The 23801-nt window shown below is 48.9% G+C and overlaps 1 protein-coding gene across 1 annotated transcript; it reads left to right on the top strand.

The window, feature by feature from the left end:
- Positions 1-17336: 17336 nt before the first annotated feature.
- On the top strand, positions 17337-21286 carry LOC121834529 (the record flags this gene model as incomplete). The annotated part of the gene is made up of 2 exons (XM_042288232.1): positions 17337-17356; positions 19353-21286. Coding segments are annotated over 2 exons (1899 nt in total), but the record flags the coding sequence as incomplete, so codon positions are not given.
- Positions 21287-23801: the final 2515 nt, after the last annotated feature.

The following is a 23801-nucleotide window of genomic DNA, read 5'->3' as shown; positions in this document are numbered from 1 at the left end:
ACGTGCTGGGCGCGTGGCGTCAACCCAGGATCGTGTAAAGCCCCTTCATGTTTCAGAAGTAGCGCAAGGTGCGCCTATGAACGAGGCACGTGCAACGTGCAGCCCTTGGAAGATCATAGCGGCACGCGTGACCTTCCCAAGGAAGATCACGCGTGCCGCTATGATCTTGGTTCCGCTATGTTCCGCCGCTATGTTTTTGGCCAGCGGCATAGTGCCACTATGTTCTTGACCAGCGGCACGCGTGGCCAAGAACGCGTGAAAGGAATTCGTTGAAATTTTATCAGAATGAAGTTGTGTTTACAGGAAAACGGGTGGCGTTGCATTTCTAATATTTCATATGCTGAGTTCCTATGTTTACCAGGGCCGGTTTTCTCGAAGCGATGGTAAACCCATTTTGGTAAACCACGGTGTCTAGGAAGGGAAAAGTACCTAGGTACTGTAATAAACGGCTGGATATAGACCAACAATAATTATTTTTGATTGGGCAATAAGATGTGCCATCTATCGGTGAAACAAGCCAGTCATTTTATTTATCCTCTTTTTCCGCTGGTTGTCATCGATCTAGTATGGTATTTTAAATAAAAATATAGTGATGTTGTACTTGAAGACCAATTTATTTGCTTCCGATAGTAAAAAGAAATTTTAGCTGCTATGCTAGAGTTTGTCGACGAATATTCGAAAATGTAAGAAACATCTTCAATATATTTCGCCATAAACAACGCATAACTTTCCCGCGTTTCTTCCAGTCTGGCGACGCCGGTGCTGTAGTCTGCTTTTCGTTCCTTGCGACGCACGTTTCTGCGATTCCTGCTGATCTCAACTGTTTGCCCCCTTTTCCGTTTGCCCAACCGATTCACCGGTGACGAGAAGCTAAGCTTCTCGTCACCGTTGAATTGCTGGCCACCGGGGATATGTAGAAACCTCAATGCTGTCGGCATACTGTCGGCGCACTGTGAACAAAAAAACAGTACAATGTCTCAACTGTTCACCCCGAACGAAGACTTTATTGCGGATAACCCCCTTTCTCCGCAAAGTAATCGCTGCTCACGAGTTGGCGTGCATAGCGTAACGAATTAAACGTCTTAGTATAAATATGTACCGACACTCATTCGCAAAACATTTTTAGAACGCAGCTCTTAGGCGCCCGTTTCCGGCTTGAGCGGCGTCGGCGTCGCCGTCGCCGTCGCCGTCGGCGTAACCGCGCGGTGCATTATGGGTAAATTTTTCCCAAGGGACCCGGGGACTCCCGAAGGAACCCGAGGTCGTCCCGAAGGAACCCGAGGTCCTTCGGGAGGACCTCGGGTCCCTTCGGGAGGACCTCGGGTTTTTTTGGTAGGACCTCGGGAGGACCTCGGGTTCCTTCGGGGGTTGCATGCAACCTGTTGCATGCAATCCAGGTTGCATGCAACCTGATGACGTCACCGTCATCCGCATCGTCATCATTACTGATGACGTCATCAGTGACGTCACTGATGACGTCATTGGCATCCGCATCCTCATCGTCATCATCACTGAGGACGTCATTGGCATCTGCATCGTCATCGTCATCATCACTGATGACGTCACCAGTGACGTCACTGATGACGTCATCAAATCGTGACCTCAGGAGAATCACGTGACCCCTGAGGTCACATGCCCCCTAAGGTCACGTGACCCCACTGAGGTCACGTGACCCCCTGGAGTCACGTGAACCCCTGAGGTCACGTGATTGTCCTGAGGTCACGTGACCCCCCCTCCCCCGAGGTCTCGTGACTCCCTTGACGTCACCCGACCTCCCATGAGGTCACGTGACCTTAAGGAGTCACCTGTCCCTCAGTACGCTTCCATCCCCCTCCTCAAGAGCTGCGCTCCAACCGGCGTTACAGGGAATTGTAACGGCTTTCATTTTTTTTACTCACCATAAAAACACTTGCAAGGCTTATGTACCGTATATGTCTTGGATCCCGGACTGCTGAAGAGTGATACGTTCGCGGAATGCTGCCGTCGGAGTCTCTCGGAACTATCCTTTTGCTTGACGTGCCAATAGGTTGATGGTGAGTCATTAATATTGTGGGAGCCACGTGTTCCCCGTCTCCCTATCTAGGCCTAGCACAAGCAGGCCGTGGGAGCGTTATGGGGACGTCATCCCGGATACGGGGGTAAGGCCGCATTCCTCGAAGAGGGCGTGTCTTCCCTCGCCCTTTTGGGTGAAAGTGCCTCCGGCGCACCCTTCGGAAATGATGGTGGACGCGGCCCATCTGCGGGATAAGCCACACTACCTACCCCGGGCGCGTCCACTTTCCGCTGGCTAGATAAGCGGCCGCGAACGGCGGCCCGGGCTCTCGTCCGGGGAAGGCTCTGGGCCACGGAGCCTCGTTCTTTTTGGAGCTTTCCCCTTTCCACGAATCTGCCTAATGCGGCAGCGTGGGCCCCCTCCAGGTGAATCTGTCTAATGCGACAGCGCCGACCCTTTTTCCGTTCTTTTCTTTTATTAGTTTTGCCGACGGGCACAGCGTGGTGGCACAGCAGCCAAATAAACCCGCTTCTTCAGCATCTTTGTGTTTTGGAGTGAATCCTCTCCTCGGAGTCCACGGCAGCCTCCGGACGGACCCGGCCGTAGCAGTCCTCAACATCGAGCTACGGAGTGGGATCGACCTCGCGGTGCAGTAAGGCAAGTCGAATCCCACAATATAACAGCCAGATCGAAATGAATGTTCAGCAGAACCAAGCAGAACTATTAGCCCTCATTAAGCGACGCCGCGGCCATTTTGCTTCTAGGTACTGCTCCTCCCTCGGGGCCCCTGCTGTCCCAGTCACGTGACCTGGAATTCCCCCTTCTAGGGACAATAGTTAACTTTAAACCACGGTTCGCGTTCGAGAAAACGGGCCCAGGAGCATGCCCTTAAATTTCGTTGCTGCATCATGATGTAAAAGTGAGTTACGAGACTTCAAAATAGCATAAAAGATACTCTTTTTGGAATAAATATTATAAAATGTGACTGAGCTAACTAAGAAAAACACGTATACACGGAACTAGACCAGTCCTTCATCTATTCGATAAAAAAAATAAGAACGCGTCATGGATGCATTATAGGTCTAGAAACTTGGAATGCATGGAGGTATATGTCTGAAAATGTCAAAACTTGCACTTTTTGTTTTCTCGTTGTGCGTTAAGTTTTGAAACATGCGTATCATGCAGTGCACTGAAAGAGTGAAGATAAATTGCCGATTTGTCTGCAAAAAAAAAAAAAAAACGGAATACGTAACACGCGCGCAGACGCGACATTTGCACCGGAAACAGGAGCTTTAGCACAGCTGCCATCGGTATTATGGTCGGGGCCGTGGAACCGCCGCCTTAATGAAGCCGAGTTATTTTAAAGGCCGACGACCACTTCTTGCTTTTCAACTTTCCCTTCTTTCTCCACTCCCTCCCCCCCCCCCCCCTCTTTAGTCGCCACTGTACACTGGATAAAGCTTCGTGTCAGGACCGTGATTGCCGCAAGTTACGAACATGTTCAAAAATCGGGCACAAAGAGACGAGGACAAACGAGGAAGGAACACAGAGCACAGACAGGCGCGCACTCACAACTCTGGTATACTAAGCGAAGAAAAGAAAGATGAAGCACGATATATGACAGGGGGCAACGGCACCAGGGGGTAAACAATTCAGTCACAGTCACATGTTCGCAAGAAGCGAACATTTGACTGCCACAAATCGTGCTTCATTTTTCTTTCTTCACTAAATATATCAGAGTTGTGAGTGCGCGCCTGTCTGTGTTCTGTGTTCCTTCCTCGTTTGTCCTCGTCTCTTTGTGCGCGGTTTTTAACCATGTTCAACGCTTCCCATCTCGCCCGGCTTACTACTCTACTACAGTCACGAATACTCTCCTCGCAGTAAAGCAAAACGCTGCTCCAGGGGCACATACGACTTCACGCACATCGCACTCGCAAAACTCATCCACACGGTGGCGATTCTTGATCGGTGTCCAATCGTGCGAAGGCACAGAGACGCAGTACGATTCGGCGCGCAAAAGAACGTTTGATCACGCCGCGCGACCGCCGAAACTTCTTTCCGATGAGTTGTGCCTTTTTCCCGCGGCGCTGCGCTTTCGTAAAAAGTTACACCTTTCTTTAAAGGCAGGTCTCACCATCGTCACAGGGGTTTACGAAACTTCTTCGGTGAATGAGGACGAACAAGTGCAAAACACGTCTTCAGCACGCTGCGTCCACCTTGTGGAACGCTCGCAAAAACACGATTTCGCTGCATGCCAGATGGCCGTCCGGTGGCGCTGCGGTGACCAATCGGGGATGCGCGTTTCAGGAAATTGTCATAGACACCAGTGGAGGATCCCAATCTCAACCGCCGGCACCTCGCTGAGCAAAATCTGTGAAGTTGCCAGACACGCGAACTACGTACGGTCAATTGCAAAGGGATCCCACGCGAAGGCCGGGGGGGGGGGGGGGGGGGGGGCATTGGTGCCGCCCGAGCACAAGCTCCGTCATCCGTCCGGGATGTCTACGTCAGCGCGGCACCGCGCAATAAAGCGTGACGTTGGTACCACATGATGCGCATCCCGGGGTGCAAAGAGGGGGATTATTCCCCTTGTGAACACCCCTTAACATTTACAGTCTGACAATTCGAGATATACAAATTCCCGTCTTACCATTTCTCAACCGAAACAAGAAATGCTCTTGAGAGGCAAGTATTTGAACGAACTCAGAAAACCACAGACGCACAAATGGATGCACTGCTTCTCGTGCCTGCTGTATATTTTATCAGAAGCACTAGGAAAAGAAACAGGAGGTAATTCATATACGATTCTAAAAAAAATGAGAAAATATTTTTCTCTCAAGGGCAGACAAGATATGTACTTAAGGGTATCAGCAAGAAGTAGTCCATTTCTGGAAGCTAACTTCTACAAAACTACGAAAACTTTAAATTATATAAAAGTTTTTTTTCTAATTTAGTTAGCCGGTGTGTACTACTCACACCACTTCGTATAGCCTTGTCAGCATTGCGTATGGCTTTGAACAGCCCGGCTTGTAAGTCTCGAAGTCAAGGTCAGCAACAAAGGTGCACCGAGAGCTTGGGTTTGTAAGGTGCAGGTAAAGGAGCTCTCTTATCTTCTCTTTTGACGGGTACGCGTATACTGCTTCCGTATTGTGTGGCGAGTTCGGGTCTCCGTATTGTGTGCAGTTCTCATATTTGTATTCTATCGGTAGTTGTCCTGCGCACAATTCGAAAAACGGCGCCCGGCCCGTAATATAGGGAAAGCGGGTTGATGTTAAATAACGACCAGTTTTCTCATCAAAGCGGATGGCTGCCATAGAAATACCAACGCAGATCTTTCCCTGATCCCTATTATAGCCAGGAATACTTGTGAGAAACTCGAGTGTTTTCGTCGTGATGGACTGGCAAACATCAGTGTTAGCTTTTTCCGGTAGGAATTCGTGGGTCATGAAGAAAAAAAAGTCCACCAGGTCCGGCGGCATCGAGCCTAAGGTTACGTTGTCTCCGTAGGGAAGAATAAGCGTCACCAGCGCTGATAGATCGTTCAGATTCAGAAGCTTCCTCACATTAGCGAAAAAAGCTGACAGTGTGCTGTGAACATGGAAAGGCTGGCAGGCGCCTGTGGGCACAACCCAGTGGATGGCGATCCCGTCCAGCCGAAGGTCGACCATCATAGTCACGATGTCGACGACTAGGGTGTCCATGGCCACAGGGTCTCTGCCCAGCCTTGAGAAGTGAGGACTGTCCTCGGCGTACCCGCCGAGGGCTACCAGAACCTTGGTTTTGTTCCCACTGAGGCGGTCGGAAGTATTCTTCAGCTCCGAGATGCCGTACAACATGTCAAATGCTGGAACTCTACTTCTTACTTGGCCGCCCTCGATGCTCATTGACCAATAGATGACGTATGGACAAAGGTCGAATGGTAGATGCTCCGGGAGGTAGTGGAAGTCTTCGTGTTTGCGGAACCTTGAGTTGTTAAACAGACAAAAAAAACGGAGGTTCTTTGTATGTCGCATGAAAAAATTGCTGCTATTACGGCACAGACCGTTGATGTTGTCCTCCAGGTTCACTGCACCAGAGCAGTTCAACTCGACGGCTGGCAAGGGATTTAGAGTTGTCCTTAGACTTGCGGTGGAACGCGTCATCAAGTCCACAGTGGTGCTGTTGCTGTTGGATGAAATCTTGTTTAAATGTGACAGGTATCCGAGGAGCACCAGGCCAATGGGAATCAACATGGTTCCCGCACTTGCGATGCAGAAGAACCACATCTTAAGGCATCTGGTGTTCTCTTCCACCTCTTCGCCGTTGAACTCCTCTTCAGTGGAGGTGACGTGTTGTCGGAAACTGACTGGACTCGGAGCACGGGCGGTATCGGGAACTGCCCGATTCCACCTTTTAGCTGGCGAGGTGCTAATCCGAGGTGCACTGCGAGTCCGGGAGAAATCCCCTTCTTTCGCTGTTTGATGATGGCTCTGCGAAGTGGGTTCGGCTCTGGCTTTTACGGAATGGGTACCGTCGTTGGCCAGTGTTCGGGTGGAGGTTCTCCCGGAGAATATTGAACTCCCACTAGTAACCTCGTACTTGTTAGCGTCTTCAGAAGTAGGGCTAACGCTCTCCATTTTCGAGTACACTGAGCCGCTGCGAGGTGCGTACAGGGACGTTCGCCAACAGCAATAGGCGCGCAAGTTGGAACAGCCGGTGCTTTGATGGCAAAAGCGCGAGGCTGGCACCAGACGTTTTCGTCTTTTTTCATGCACATTTAATGAGGACGTGCTGGGCGTGTGGCGTCAACCCAGGATCGTGTAAAGCCAACACTGTCTAGGTGGTGTTGGTAAAGCCCCTTCATGTTTCAAAAGTAGCGCAAGGTGCGCCTATGCACGAGGCACGTGCAACGTGTCGCCCTTGGGAAGATCATAGCGGCACAGCCACTGATCTCTATTGTAGTAGGCTGGATCGCGGACCGCGGCCTCGGCAGCTGGGGCCGAGTGTCGCCACCGGCAGCCATTGATTGACACCAGCCAATGCATGGTGCTCTATGGGAAGAACGAGAAAAAGTGCCGTTTCCCCCGTTTCTGAGCTGTCGTCGGCACTGAAACTTTTTGGCTGCTTTTCGATAAGTCCGTCAAATAGCTTGCGTACAAACATTAAAACTGACAGCCCCCGCGGTTCTTATAAATAAATATTTTGTGGTCGAGAGTGACTCCGCTGTAGTGCAGATCAATGAGGCGAGAGTCAGCTAGAGTTACCGCGGAATGGCGGTTTGGCGGTTTCGTTCAGTTCGGTTTAGCAGACGACAGGCTCGAAGAGTTCGCTACGCGGAATTCGCTCACTCCCGGAAAGTCACAGTCGAGATGGGACTTCTTTGTCATTCATCAACTTCTGGGCTTCCCCGAGGACGGTTTCATTGACGGCAAGTTCCGTGGTTTACTCCACTACGAGAGCAAGCTTGCCAGCTCAGCCGTAGGTGCTCTGGTACGTTTGATCTTTTTAATCGATGTCCAAACCTTTGACAAACACCGATTCGATTTCCAAACACCCAACATAAGGTGGCAGCACACCATAAAATACACGCCTCCGAGCACAGCGTACATGCTTCAATATTCTTACTTTTGTGCGTTTCTCCCATAGACTTGTGCGTATTGCCTGGTGTCAAGCAATGGCCGTTGGTGGCGACACCGACGGGCTCCCGATCCGCGATCCAGCCTACTACAATAGAGATCAGTGGGCACAGCGCAGCACTGAGCTAGATTTCATACTCCGTGTTCCAAGCTGAAGTGGCGCGCGGCACGTGTCTTGAGCATTTTCACAACAATGAATGGCGCCACTTTTTCGAGGATAGAGGGGCTTTAGGACCCTGGGTTCAATTCTAACCCCTGCCCGTTTCGATCTGAATTAGCATTGTGTCGGCGCGCGCTCGTGTATCATTATATTGTATTCTAAATCTACGCTTTGCTAGCGGAATTTTTCGCGGTCACTTTGAAACATGCATTCAGCTCACGCCCGTCGGGCCCCCTTTCCCCCGAGTATGATCTAGTAAAATTTGTTATTACTGCGTGGTGCACGTTAGAGGCCCTGAGGCCTTCAGGCCTAAGGGCGTTTAAGGCTGTAGGGAACTGGCTGAATGTTTCATGTACAGGTGACGGACAAGTTGCGCTAGAGGCAGACTAAAGGCTCTGTTATACTCCGGCGCGCGCGCAGGCGAACGCCGGCCGAAGTCGGCTACGTCACGTCAGTCACGCCGCGCGCGTCAAAAATTCGCCCTCTTTATACTCCGGCGTCCCTGGCGACTCCCGCGGCTGTGCTTCGGTGGGCCGCCGGCGTAGCGCATGCGCAGAACCTGACTACGAGGGCACGTTTCCTGCGAGAGTGCGCCACTTCCGGTTCCTTTTCGTTTCGAATAGCAGACGAAAATTCTCGCGCTTCTTGAGCGCCAAGTTCGAGAGATGGCGTGGACGTACCTTGCACGAAGAAAACTCGCGCTTGCACTGTTGGTGCACCGCCTGCACCGCAAGCGTAGGCGGTCAATGTACATATGGTACATCTTTGACAAATGCCCGGTCTACGGTACTCAAGCTTCCTAGTGTTGTAGACACACGGGTGAGGACGAATTCCCTCGATCAGCTTTTCAACCGACCGAGTCCGATTCTTCAAACATGGGGGGGGGGGGGGGGGATGTGGTGTATAAAACGGGAAAGGGGGTTTAATGATGACGCCACACGGAATGGTGCTCCTGTCGTCTGCTATTGCTCGTATTCGCCGCGCTTCCCGCGCGAGGGCTGCCGGGAGCCAGCGCGTGATGCATCCTGGTCCGGCGCCGCTGGCGCGGCTGGCGCGGAATACGGCCTCCATTTTGGCGCCGAGGCGGTTAGGCTCCGTCGAACGCCGCCGGTCGCGTCGGTTACGCCAAGACGCCGGAGCGTCGGGTTTTCGCCGACGTGGCGTCGCTGTGACGCGCTCGCACGCGCTCACGCGTTACGTCGGAGTATAACAGAGCCTTAAGTCTCGGCTGTCCAAACATTCATACAACATAAATACTTAGGAGTTGCTAGAATAGTAAGTAAGTACATAAAAAAAAAACGCCGATGATATGGCGACTCAACAGTTTCCTTGGAAAAATCTGTAAAGTGACTAAAGTCGGTTACAAGTCAAGAAGGTAGCGGCAAATGCCCCTCAAAACGAACCTTGTATCCCTCCGCCACCAATCGCATCCCGTTGTTTCCGTGACGTCATGACCTGCCCGAACCAATCTTGTTCTGGCAAATGAATATTTTCAACTACGGCTGCCGGGCAGATTCTCTACGACTCCAGTATCGTGCAGCAATTATTCTGTATTTTAATGCAGTTTTTCACTTTTCCGAGCATACGTCGCTAAGTCGTAACCGCGTCCACTTTTATTCGCAATAGGTTCTGCGCGACAGCGTGATAATCCAGCGATAGCATTGTTACCGAAAAGTTCGATGCGGGAGTAAGGCCTAGCATCGTACAGATGTCAAACGCCGTCTGCTCCTCTTCCTCAGGTTGCGCCTCAACATTGTGACGGCATCGGCTTTTCTTCGCAGTGGTTTCCGTGGAGCGACGTTAAAATGCAGCGGTCACCCTACTCTCCTTTATAAGTGTAGTGGGCTGTGCGGGAGGGGCATAAGCGAACCACGAACATAGTAAGTGTCTGCACCCAATTTCGACCGTATCTTTGCTGGCGTTAGTGGATAGTCTGTCCACTGAACTGACGCCTTCGAAGCAGTATGCATTCATCTGTGAAACGTGGCGTCCTTGTCAAGTTTCCGCGTCGCAATCAGCTGCACGGTAATCTATGACTGCGATAGTACCCGCGGGTGCACCCTCGTTCGAAATAATGAGCTGTTACATACATGTGACATACAAATGATAAAGCCAGTGATGCGTATGTTACAAACATTTAATTGATGTTGTTTTGGACGTTAAGAAGCTGGTGACTGCTTTTGGAAAAAAATATCAGAGAATTTGAGGGAAGCAGATTTGGTTCTCTCAAATGCTTCCGAACATTCTGCTTGCTCTCAGGGGCCCTGTCAGTCGTATGCTTATGCTTCGAAACCCGGGTATGTGACGCGTGTACCCCCACTTGCGTCGCGTCGCGGCCTGACGTAATACCGGTAAACACGCTCCAACGTTTTCAATTTACTTTAGAAGGAAAATTTGTCCACAATATCGATCGCAGCATTGGTTTAATAATTTGTAGAAGATAAAAAGTATGTCAATAAAAATTGATTACTAGGGCAGCTTCCCACTTCATGAGTTGTGGCTTTCTTCTATGCGAAATATTTGTTTAAATCAAAAATTGAAAACATGCCGAATACTCAGATGTCCAATGTCCTGATCTTGGTCCGAATGCAAGTGGCAGAATGATTTGTGTTTCTAACAATAAAATCAACAATGTTTAAATCAATAAAAAGCTTAAGCTGCCTAATTACCTTTCTGGTGTATGTTTATCTCTGCATTATACCAGGCCGTAGCCGCGAACGAGCTCTTCAGAGTCTGCCATCATCTTTCTGGTCTACCTTGGCAAAGACAGACTCCTGTAGAAAACATATTGAGCTTTTTGGAGGCAACTTCGCTGTCCTCATTGTCAGAGCTTCCATGGAACCATCGGAAAGAAGGGCACCTTTCGTTTCATCGACACATATTTCATCAACTTTTTACGACTCTCGTTTCATCGACACTGATTGTTTCATCGATACTACCACACCGTGCCGTGAAGTTTCATCGACAAACAAATTGCACGCTGTAGGAACATTTTGTTGTGCGTTTATCACTGGGGCACATGTTAAAATATCCGACCCATCCAGGGGTGCTATTCTGGTCGCAAACGGGTACCTTTCGAGTTGTGACGTGTCGAGAAAGAAGGGGCGGAGCCTCAAACTAGAATGATTCTTGTTTGAGGCTCCGCCCCAACGTTCGGGTTCACGCACGCGGTCAGCTAGAATCTGACGATGCCCTACGTCGCGGTGACGTGTCCACCCAGTTGGGGCGAAGAAATCCCTGCATTTCCCCCTGTTCTTTTTGATATCTTCTTCCTTTCCTCCAGGACTTAGAACGAGCGAATAACAGAGAAAAGGCTACCTTCCGGAAAATGGAAGGAAACAGAGAAAAATAATATTATCCTTTTATAAAATACGAATGATTATTTCGATAATTATGACGTAAAGTAAATTTAGCTAAGATATCTCAGCTTTTTTTTTCTCGAAGTCTTTCGCTACGGTCTTTGAAAACAAACATGGCGAAAACCGCGGTAACGACCTTGTGGTGTTTGTGTATCGCTTGCCTGGTTGCTTTCCCTGTTTCTGCACGATACGGATGGCATTACGATAAGAAAATATTATGTCAAGGTACGCTGCGACACCGACCATCCTTTGTGAAGCCGTCGTGAACATAAGCTGCAAATGAAATTTCCTGTTCGCCTGTGAAGGAGACTCCAAATGGATAAAGAGCTGACGACGACTCTGGGGTAGTATATGACAAGTCATGAGATCGACGCAGAGTGCAACGGTTGTGAGCATTCTCTGGATGATGCAGGAAAGTTTCTTCGGGCAGTTTTAATAATGCTTTGCTCCTTTGCTCACTGCAGTGATTATGCCGGTATAGTCTCCATAAGCCATGTTCTTCTCTTTCGGCGCTGAAGAAATGCACGCGACGGCATAATCTCGGGCAGTCTTTTTTACTTATTTTTATTTGCAGAAGAGCTCGTGCAAAAAAAAAAAAAACGGCTTTTGCGTTTTTACACGTCCCTACATAGGTACCTCTAGAAGGCACCCTAGGTAAAGCCCCTTGATAAAGGTGTTTTCACAAGTACCGCCAACCATTGTTGTGGAAATGCGCAAGACACGTGCCACGAGCGGGTGCTCCGCCGCCATTCGCTTCCAAGGGCCGCTCATTTCAGTGCTGCGCCGCCATTTGCTTCCAAGGGCCGCTCGAGACCTGGGCCACGTGCGCTCGCGCATTTGGCGCTACTTGCAAAGACAAACAAAAACATATCGAGGGGCTTTAACCCTAGGTACCTCGCTTTCCCATTGGCTTCATTGCGCGTGACGATTCAACGTCATTTGCCATGGAAACGTTCGTGAAACTAGAAAGCCTCTGTTTGCCGCTAACAGTCATTTTTCGAGTTCGGGTTGTGACGACAAAATGACGTAAGAACAAGAATGCACGGGACTATTTGCATTGTTTTAACTCGACAACCGTACCCTTGGCGAGTTAAACTCGAAAGAACATGGCCGCGATGCTCGTCGGATCGACCGCGGCTGGGGTTTGACATGCGATCGGTCACTTGATCAACGCGCACACGAATACTTTCGTGCTGTTGGATGAGCCCATTCGGCGACAGGACCGGGTCGAAGAGCACAGTGAGCTGGCGTTTAACGTCTCCGATGTAACGCTTGAAGAGATGCAAGACTTGGCTTCTATTTGTGCCGGTGTTATGAAGCTTGAAAGTGGTGGTGTTGTTGTGGCTCGTACGGTACCGTTGCTGAGATTATGAAGACGGTAATAGACCTTTATTCAGCGTTGCCGTGCATTAAAATTCAAAGCCTCACCTTGGCACAAAGGGAACGACGTTTCCGCGAGCACGGAGGCAGCAGCCAACGGTCTGAGAAGGAATTGTGCCGCCGCCACGACCGCCAGCGATCGCCCCAACGGCAAGAAAACAAACGACAAGCTCATTGAGGTTTGTGTAGTGCTGACTACTGATTCATCGGACGACAAAAATGAATGATGTAAAACGCAACGTAAGTTTGCCAGCGTTTTGCAAAACGAATTCGTTTCGTTGAAAATTTAATTTGTGGAATTCGTTAACGCCTTGAAAGTTTGACGGGGACCGCATTGTGAACGCAGGCTTCACACAAGTGTTTTCTACAGTGTGTGCTTTGGCTGCATGCATATAAAGACAAAAACACTGCCTATATGGTGCATAAAATAAAATAAATTTCGTTTATCTTGATAATGTTGACTATCTATTGAGTGCTGTTGATAGTAGTGGCGTAGCCAGGAACTTCTAAGGGTGTGAGGATGGAGGGGGGTTGAGGTGGCTGGGATATTCATGACTTGGGGTGCGAGGGGATGGTTTCGGAATTTGTGTGTATATTCTAGGGCCCGCCGATTTGGGGAGGGAAGGAGCGAAGCCCTATAAACCCCCCCCCCCCTCGCCCCCCCCCCCCCCCTATCCCCGGCTTTGCCACATAAGGGGAGCATCCTACATTCACAGGCTGCTATAAGCATGTGCATAGCCACTTAGCTCGTACCACAATGGCAAGATAGTTTCTGACATTCTTCACGTTACGTAGCAGTTCTTTCTTTTTTTTACATATGCTCGCTTTTCCTTCACAGATCTACTCTGCCTCCGCTTGTCGTTTATGCTTAATGGTGATAGGCCAACAGTGCGTATTTGCTCTGCATCACAGGCAAATTTCAAAAATCCAGCTCACACTACTCTTTAATTTCAATGAGTTACTGTCACTTTTGAAACGACAATCTATTGAATTGCTATCATAACACGTATGTTGACTGTAGGACAATTCTATTCTTATTGTTTTTCTTGGTCACGAAGATGACAACCATCCACAAGACACTGGCTAAATTTCTCGTCTACAGTGGGTAACAATGTTACCATACTCTGTCAGACTAAACTGCTGCTGTATAGACAAGTAACGATTAATTTTAGGGCAGACCTGTTCGTAGTTTATTGCAGGACATAAAACAGTGTTCTTATAACTTTCCGATGACTGACTTGCAATTCCAGCAGCTTGGCGTGAAAAGGTAAAACATCTAATTGATACAACGAAATGCCATCAGCAACCCATCCAGATTTTATTGCGTAATTGACAGTAGCTACAGACCGCAACAAATTGTCAACTAAAGACATAGGTACTAAGCGTGCACTAACTTCGAAGCGGTAGAAACCCTGCAGTTTAAACGTCAACCTACCACCGTGTTGTTAATGGCAAAATGGTGATTGCGGCAAAGTGTTGGAGTCCTTCAGAATGGTGACGGTCTCCTTCAGACCGATGATGACGGTGACAAAGGTTTAGTTAGAGTCTAAGTTTAGTCAACGCACCCGACGACGTCGGTGTGCTGGTCATGGTGGCGACGAAAGCCTTCTTTCGCACATACCTCAGCTGCCTCGGTCCAAGGTTTTGTCGACCCAACCGTCTCTTCCCAGCCGGTTGACAGCGACACTCACAACGGCCGTCAAGGCTCTGATCACCATCCACTGGGCATTGGCTATGTGATCATCGGGGGCAACCGCGCCCTTGTAGTTCCCCGTTGCGAAAAATCTCAGTGCGATTCAATTAGTAGCTGCTGCTCGACGGTCATCATCTCTCATCGTCGCCGTCTCTCGTTGTCACACTGCGATCACACGGTGCTTTTCGACAAGCGGTATTGTCGTCAAAAACAGTCGTCGTGCATCGCGAAGGCAACCGGGTGCTCGCGGAAAACCCGTCATTGTACGCGTAGCCATCGTTGAGCAACAAGCATAGCCGCCATTTTCTACGCTCTAGAATCCTGCCCAAAGCTTGTTCCGCTTCGTGCAATAGAAAGAGAGGTTAAAAGCACGAGCGCATCACCCCGAACGATCTTGCACGAACGTTGGCTTGCACTGCGCAAGCGCGCCTGCTCGACAGGGACGTTGAAAGCCCGGAGCACGTTCTTGTATCTCCTACACCCGCACTAGCTCGCACTCATAGTGAAACAGAGAGTAGGGTGTGTCGAGTAATACCGCAGTTAATCTAGTTACGTGACTTCCGCTATGTGCTACGTAGGTCGGACGTGGTCATACGTCACTTTGTCGTCACGGTCCGAACTCGAAGAGCGACATTTACGGCAAACGGTTGCTTTCGTGTTTCGCGAACGTTCCCATAGGAACCGCGTGGAATTATCACGCGGGCTGTGGCCAATAGGAGCGCGCGGTTCGTAGGGGGGAGGAGTTTTCGAGAAACACGAACGTGACCGTTTGTGACCAGAATAGCACGGTGTGCGCTAGACCATGCACTCGGCCACCGACCCCACCCCCCCCCCCCCCTCCTTGTACGTCTAATTTATATACAGGTATAAATGACACATACAAAACTTGAAAGTATAAAAACAGAGGGGACGACGACGGGAACCGGACATCTTTCATTTAGCAACAACACAAAATGGCACAACGATATTTATCGTTCTGCCATTCTGTGTTGTTGCTAAATGAAAGATGTCCTGTTCCCGTCGTCGTCCCCGCTGTTTTTATACTTTCAAGTTTTGTATCTATTAACCAACACGCTCGTTTTCAATTGTAAGGTATACGTAAGTATTTTAAGATCGACGATGGACGTCGATCGTCTCGACGTAATGTAGCGTAATAACGTTATATAAATAACAAACTTGTTGAAGGACTGAACGACTCAATTTTTCAATTCTTGGATTATAATATGGCGGTAGCCTATTGTACTTACTGTTGATGAAGAGCAATATGAGGCGACGAGGTAATGATTAAATGATGAGGCTCTATAAGGACGACGACATTAGTGGGTGTCGAACCACAACGTACAGTGCCAGACTTGTTTCAAGTATCGTGTACTCAAAGGTTTTCTTCACCCGCAACAGAATATGGTAGAATCAGTGAGGATGCTGCTTTACAACTGTACGTGGAACAGGAAAACTGCACTGTGCAGAAGTGCGGCTTATTCGTCAATAGGAGGGACGGATTTCTAGCAGCATTCCCTGATTGACTACAAATGGCCTCGTTGACGTAAAGTGTCCCCGTTCCAAAAGATTCTTGAAGCATACTTAAACCGCAAAGGAGTATGAGGCGAAAAATAAGAAAAAGGAGACTGGTGTGCAAGGTCTAAGTCATTACCATAGCTTCTACTATCAAATACAATGGCAGTTACACAATACATAAAGAGAGTTTTGTGATTTAGTTATATTTACACTCAAGGGCATTGATATCCAACGTATTCAGAGAGATGACACCTTCTGGTCAACCAACATATAGAGCATTTTTTACTCAAGTTTTACATGGAAGGCCCGACTTCCGCTGAAATTTCTTACGTAGACGAGTTGTCCGACCGAATAAACTGCAATTACAATAAACTGCAATTACTTACTCCCGATCTGGGATGAACAAGGGGTCAAGACGCGACTAGCCAAACAACAACGCCAGAAGGACACTACACCAGATCTCACGTGGGCCACAAAGCGCCTCGACACCCAATGGACACCAAGGAGGGACACACAGGGCAGCGACCACTACCCCATCGAAGTCACAGTCACACACCCAAGTGGGCGGAAAGATAAGGAGCTTCGACCGATCATCAAATGGGAGGGATTCCGGGAGCTAATTCTAAGCAGCCTGGAGCGGCACGAAGACATCGAGGAAAGCATCTGCAAGGCGATGAAGGAGGCAAGAACCCACGTTAATGTCAAACAAGGCGATCCAACACCGGACACCCACCTTTTGAACCTATGGGCCAGTAGACTACAAGCGTTAACAAGATTCAGGAGAAGCAGGGCGACGGCGCATAAGATCAAGCTCAACAAAGCGACTGCCATGGCTATGAAATACTCCAAAGAGCTATGCCGGCATAAATGGAGAAGCCACTGCGCATCATTCAACGCGCGTACCGGACTCGGAAAGGCCTGGCGGACTTACAGGGGGATGAACAAGAACAAACGCAAGAGCCGGAACGCAGCACAGAACCTTGCGCTTCGCCTGAAAATGACGGAGGAGGAGCTGGCGGTAAAAGCAAGTCAGATATTTTTCCCGCACATCACGGCGGCAAAACAGGGAGGCAAAAAACGCTCAAAGAGCTGGGCTGCAAAACCACCAAAAGAACCGGGAATGGACGAACCTTTCAACATGGGGGAGCTGCTTGAGGCCATCCACTCAGCCAAACAAGGAAGCGCACCCGGACCCGACGGGATAACATATACGGCTCTTAGTAACCTCCCAGGCGAGGCCAAAGAAGAGCTATTGAAGAAATATAACGAAACATGGAAGAAAGGAAAGATCCCTGACTCCTGGAAGATCTCTTGGGTGACACAAATACCTAAACCCGGAAAGACGCAGGATAGAATCGAAAATTTCAGACCAGTTTCACTAACGTCCAGCATCTGCAAAGTCTTAGAGAAAATGGTCCTGCAGAGGGTACAATGGTATCTCGAGACCTACGACAGGCTGGACCCGAGGCAAACAGGATTCAGAGAAGCCATGGGAACACCAGACAGTCTCAAGCTGCTATACGAAGACGTGATGGCAGACAAGAAGAGCATAGATCCAAGACTTGTAGTTGCTCTTGACATAAAACAAGCCTTTGATGCCGTTCCGCATTGGGCGGTGAAAGAAGGAGCTAAGAGATGTGGACTAAGGGCCGGTTGCACCAACGTCGCTTATCTTAACCCAAAGCGGCGCTTTCCTAAGCCGGCTTAGCGCCCTAAACCGAGCTTAGGTAAGCACGGGTTTAAATTCCGGTTGCACCAACGTTAAGCTGGCTTTACAGACGCGCCCCTAGCTAAACGCTGGATTTGCGTAGGGAATCTAGGGACAAACAGAGCAAACTAGGGAACGCTCAGAGCGACGAATACGATTGGCGAAGAGAAATCACGTGATGTAAACAAAAAAAAAAAAAAAAAAACTGCCGTAGTAGTCGTCTTTGGCGTCTGCTTTTCGCTGTATTTCTTCGGTGAGTAACAAATTAAAGGTCTCCAAATTCAATCATTTTTTTGTTTAACTTTCAATAACAGAAGTCAAAGCTTCAAATAAACACGAATGCTCTTTACATCTGTGATTGTGTTTAATATCGGTTGATAACAGGATATTTTGACAGCGGTAGTAGTTTTCGTGCTCACATTTTGAGGTGAAGGAGCCATCGGGGGCCCCAAATCTCACCGAACGCGGGAAGGACACTCTACTCGCTACATCGCTGAAGACAAAACATCATGGATATAAGTAGGCAGGTAAGATGTCTACTAAAACCAAGTCAAGCCTGAGACCGACGAGGTTCAAAACAGTGACGAACTCGCCACGGCAGCTGCGAAAATGCCCGGAAATCGTCGAATAGAAGTCGTCGAGAGGTCAGGTCACGAGACCTTGCATCGACGGTACTCGTTGCTATCAGCAAGGCGACAGAACTGCACTGTACCGTCGTTGAACATCCGCTGCAGCTTCAAACGGACTTCAGTTTCACACTGTCGAGTTCAGAAAAAAAAAAAAAAACTCCCACTAGTACATCACATCGTGCCGATAAGAACGGTCGTCTCTTCGCATCACCTGCCCCAGCCTGCCCCAATACAGCAATGAACGAATCTAACATAGTAGTCGTTACGATTTGTCGTCGCCACGAATGAAAGATATAAAGCAAAATATTCCTAAAAATCGCGATCACCAAAAAAGTTACGGAGGACACAACAAGGCGCAACTTTCAACTGAATTTTATTGAAAACGTGTTCCGGTATATAGTCTCAACCATCGTCACAATGACAACAAACGACAAAAGTAAAGGGAAAACACCATCACAGAGTACAACGCGGAAACAACAGTACCTCGTTCTCGGGAAACGAATGAAAGATATAAAGCAAAGTATATAAAAAAAAATGCGATCACCAAAAAAGTTACAGTTATGGAACGATACAGTTTTCTGAAGCCAAGATTCTACTCGCGAGATAAGGAAAATTCACTGAAGATTGTCTCAAAACTCAGAAAACGAAAGAAATTGAATTTTCGCTGTTTTATTACTTAAAAGCGCCGCAATCTAATGCAAACGGCAGAGGTGTCGACAATCAGCTGATCGCCGAGATATGTACTGCCACTATTCAACGCGCTGATCAGATTGAAGGATACGCGCTGCAAGTGTAAATAAACAAGGTGGTAAACAACAATACGTTACAGCCATGCGAAAATTAGTAAGTACATACGAATAAGCTCGTTGACAGAAGAACCAACGGGAATACATACGTGAGCCCCACACCTCCGTACGTTTCTCGGTTAGGGCTAACACGTCCTGAAAGTGGAAAGCCAACTTGAAAACAGGGGTCGATAAACACTTCACGCGACAGTATTTTGCATCCTTGTCACAATCGAAAGTCATTTTGTCGAGACTTTCACACTGATGTAGCCTAAAACACTTTGCACAACCAATTTCGTCCACCGCGTCGACCGTGACAAACCAGCCGCCATGTTTTTAATCCAGGATTAAGAAACAACCAGAAGCAAAGCGCCCAATGTTGGGCGCTTAAGTTAAGCGTAGTTTAGTGCTAGGTTTAGCGATAAGCGAGTTTGGTGCAACCGAACGAAACCGAAACTAAGCTTAAGTTCCCGGCTAAGCTCCGCTTTGCGTTAAGCGACGTTGGTGCAACCGGCCCTAAGGGGCAGAGCGCTAAAATTCATCAAAGACTTTCTGGCCAATAGGAGGTTTAAGGTGAAAATCGGGAACACAATGGGCCCGGAGACACTCAACAACAGAGGCGTACCACAGGGGGCAGTGATATCGCCCACATTATTTAACATGGTAATGGCAGATTTACCAACGAGACTGCGACGCATTGAAAACATCGGGTTCACAATATACGCGGATGATGTCACATTGTGGACGAAAGGAGGCTCGCTGGGAGACCAGGAGTTCACCATGCAACGGGGCATCGACGAAGTTGCAAAGTACTTGGAGGAAGTCGGGATGGAGCCGTCCCCTGAAAAAACCCAATACATGGTCGTTGCGAGACCAAAGGACCACAGAAAAGGGATTGCACAGCAAGTGCAACTTCAACTCATGGGAAAAGAACTAGAACGGCGTCCGAGCATAAAAATCCTCGGAGTTATATTTGAAGAAACAGCTGGGAGTACCGAATGGCTACCCGAACTGAGGAAGGTATGGGACCAGGCTCTGAAATTGATTCGTAGGACAACGAGTAAATCGTGGGGGGCGGACGAAAAAACAATCCGGACCATGGCAGAAGCCCTCCTCACATCCAGAGCTTTCTACTGCTGCAACTGGATGAATCTCACCAAGGCTCAGTGGAAGCAAATTGAAAGACTGAACAATCAAACCATGAGAGTGGTAACTGGACTACCGAGATACACACCCCTCGACGAACTAAGGAAATATGCAGGAATGAACAAGATAGAGGAGAAAGCAGAGTCACAACAAATCGCACACTTTCAACGCCTCGAAAGGACTAAACATGGGCGAAGACTATTGGAAATCCTAGGATACTCCACGGAAGGTAGGCCCCCGATCGAGGAGGCTTCCCCACCATGGCAAGACATAGGCGTAACTGATCACAAGCCAACATTCAAGGGACAAGGAACTAAACAGAGAAAATTCGCAGCCAAGAAACACGTCCAGTGGCTCGCGGAGAACACTGAATGTAAGGAAATAAGGTACACGGATGCCGCGAAGGACGACGGGGCTGCCGCAGCAGCCTTTGTCGACATTGCGAGGGACAGGACCTGGTCAGAGAAGCTCCCAACGCAGACCTCGGTTAAAGAGGCTGAACTGCGTGCAAGTTTAGCCGCAGCCAAAGATATCCGTGAAAGAATCGACCCAGGTAACAGGGCCTGGATCTTCACCGACTCTCAGACGGCACTGAAAGCTTGCCGCAGCTGCAGAACGAGAAGCAGAACGGTCAAGAAGATCAAGAATATTGCGGAGGAGCTCAGGAAGCTGGATTCCAACTTAACGATCGAGTGGCTACCCGGACACAACGATATCCCGGGGAACGAGAGGGCTCACCAGGCCGCAGCGGAGGCAGCTAGCAGCACCAGCTCCGCGCCAGGCCTTACCTCTCGAGTCGAAACGACGAATGAAATGTCAATAGACCCAGATGAAATGGCCGAGCAAGCCAAAGAAGGGAGGAAACTGTACCTGAAGGGTCTTCTGCTAACAGAGGAAGACCCGATACCACCAGGGTACACGAGATGGGAGACGGTTCGGCTACGGCGAATCAGGACAGGGACGGCACTAACTCCAGCGAAAAAAGCATCCTTCGGACTGAAGGACCACGAGGACCCAACGTGCAAGACATGCACAGAGGGATCCATGGCAACGACGAAACACGTGCTCTGGGAATGCAAAGGCCTGGAAGACTTTAGAGTAGAGTCATGGGACTCGCTACCCAGCGAGAAAAGGCCCACGAACCTTGAAGACTGGACCCACCCCAAGGGACAGCCGCAGCACAGAAAAGAAATCCTGGACTCTCTGATCAGCTACATCAGGGACTCTGGGGTCCATCACTTCATCTAGATTTATTCATTGTCACTTACCCTTTCCTATAAATCCCTACATTCCTTTTCCCTCTCGCCTCAGGGACGCCAACCCATAGACGAGTGAACCTTTCATCAAATAAATACATGTTCTCTCTCTCTCTCCCGATCTGGGAATCTTTCGATCTTCGTTTGTAAGCCATAGTATCATGAGATCGAGGGGTGTGGCTCTTCGTCCGCCGAATATTGCTTCGGCGGGTGTTTTTGCCGCGTAAGATGAGACCGTCGCGTGCTGCTGTAACAATAACCTGGCGATTCTTCACTGAACTGCTTCTTCCGTAAGCTTCAAAAGGGCTTTTTTTTTTGTTTCGCACACCATCTGTTCTGTATGCCCGTTAGTTGCAGGATGGTATGGTGCACTAATGTGATGCCTGATGCCGTTTTTTTTTTTTCGTCACAAGCTTGTTTATTTTGTTCGAAGCAAGATTTGGCGCGTTATCAGAGAAAAGTATTTTCGGTAGGGCAAAAGTAGGTAAAAGTAACTGTAGAACGTCAATGACGTGTTTGGACGTCATGGCAGGCATCGTGTAAACTTCCAGCCACTTAGAGTACGCATCGCCCGTGACTCCGCAGATGCGGATAAGTTTCGCCACCTTCCGATTGAATAGTGGATCGTTTTCAGTTACTGTTCATAATGGCGTTGGACTTAAAGGGACACTCAAGCGGTTTTTGGAGAAGCTACTTTTTGGTGCGATGGTGTTAAGGAAGTGTCAGTGAATGAGTATCTTCAGTTTTAGAAGGCAGAAACGTCTATTAATCACGCAGGAATAAAATACGTGCGGACTCTTTTCTATACTTGCGAGGACCAATGAAATTATCGTATGTTTGAAACTTTTGTCGGTCTTTTTAAAGTTTCGCTAAAAAAACAATTTTCAGTTCATTTAAATATGTTGTGCATGATAATTTCACAAGACGTAAAATATTTCTAGTTTAGAATACGCGATAGCGCAATTATCGTTTCACAAACAAGGGACTACGTGTTCTATTTGCCTTCCTCCGCGGGGGGTGAATTTCCCGTTCCCCAGGGATGCGCGGAAGCGCACGTACCTCCGCGCGTTGCAGGCCGGTCGTGCCGGTCCCGGGCCGGCCGGCTCCTTCTATCCGCAAACGTGGCGTCGGTGGTGATCGTCGGAATGGACGGCCTGGTGAAAGCTCATCGTTCCGCGTAAAAGCGCTATCCTAGACTGTGAATTTTCGTCGTGTTTCGCTATGATAACCCAGCACGTACTAGAAGGGAACATCCACCTACTCGTGCGGCGATGTCGTGGCGGCACTCTCAAGATAGCAGAAACGCCCGTGCCGTCGTGTTTGTTTACTTCGACTACAGTGGTGCTTTCTAAGCATTTGTGTCCTCGAACATCGCCCGGATTTCTGATTTGGCGAATTTCATGCGTGTGCTCAAGTTCAAGGTATTACTGGCGCGTACCGTATAAAGGATACGAATTTTCACGCGTTTTCATCACCGGAGAAAAGTGATTAGTGTTAGCAATCCTGAACGCTCGCAACGTCTATCTGATCACGAAATCATCTTTCTACGTTGCTATATCGCTGCTAAGATTACATTGTCTTTTATAATCGTAGAAAAGGCGTAAGGCGATATTTGTACTATTGCAATGTCGTGTATTAGAGTCGTGATCGTCCAAGACGGCGCTGCATCTTTTTATTTTATTTTTTTCATTCGCTGTACCCTGCAAGCCTATCAAGAAAAAATAATAAAGCTTTAGATTAGAAAACTCTGTCTATATTCTGTTACGGCATTGAGTAGCAGTGCGTCCCCTTTTTTAGAGGGGCCGCTGACACAGCTGACGGCGGCGTACAGAAGCGGTCGCCGTGCTGACGACCCGCTGCGCTTGTTGTAGTGGTTACACGTGTGTGTACGCGCGGCGCAGTGCGGTCGTTCCGGTCGCTCCGGTTGCAACGGACGCAGTCGTAGGTACGCGCTCGTTGCACATGTCTGAACCAGCCTTCCCCCCGTTCTCCCGAGGCGAAAGTCAACGTGGCGACATCGTTTGACATCACGCACCAGAGGCAACGCTGCGATGTCAAACGTTGGTTTGGTTACGACTTGCACACCGCAAATCGAAGAACGCCCGAAAAGATCTGCGTTTCGTCGTCCTCGGAACCTGAACATGACTCCGAAGCGCTGCTATCGCCCACATCGCACGTCGGAGTGGCGTCATAGGAAATCATCCCCAGGTCGGCTGTCCGCCGAAGAACTTCAACCTCTAACGGCGTCAGGTCCTCGAGCGTAGAGAACTCCGCCATGATCGAAGCTCGAATGACAAAGAGGTTCGCCCGATGTGGCTACCTCGGGATCACTGCGCGACGGAACGTCGTCCAACGCCATTGGCCCGAGATCCTTTTGATAAGCGTGCGACGACCAATGAGAGTGGTTTCGTTCTCGGATGAATCCGAGGTTTGGCGGCCTTCAATTACAATTTTATTAAAGAAATAATCACCGTATGACTATACTTTTTCGTTTTTAGGGATACTTAAGGCGTCTAACTTCAGCTGTCATTATCAAAACACGAACTCAAAAACCACTTGACT

Source organism: Ixodes scapularis, unplaced genomic scaffold (genome assembly GCF_016920785.2).
Source record: "Ixodes scapularis isolate PalLabHiFi unplaced genomic scaffold, ASM1692078v2 ptg001274l_1___fragment_3__unscaffolded, whole genome shotgun sequence".
In the NCBI taxonomy this organism is placed as follows: Eukaryota; Metazoa; Arthropoda; class Arachnida; order Ixodida; family Ixodidae; genus Ixodes; species Ixodes scapularis.
The sequence above is the reverse complement of the archived record's forward strand: the minus strand, read 5'-3'. Positions and strand labels throughout refer to the sequence as shown.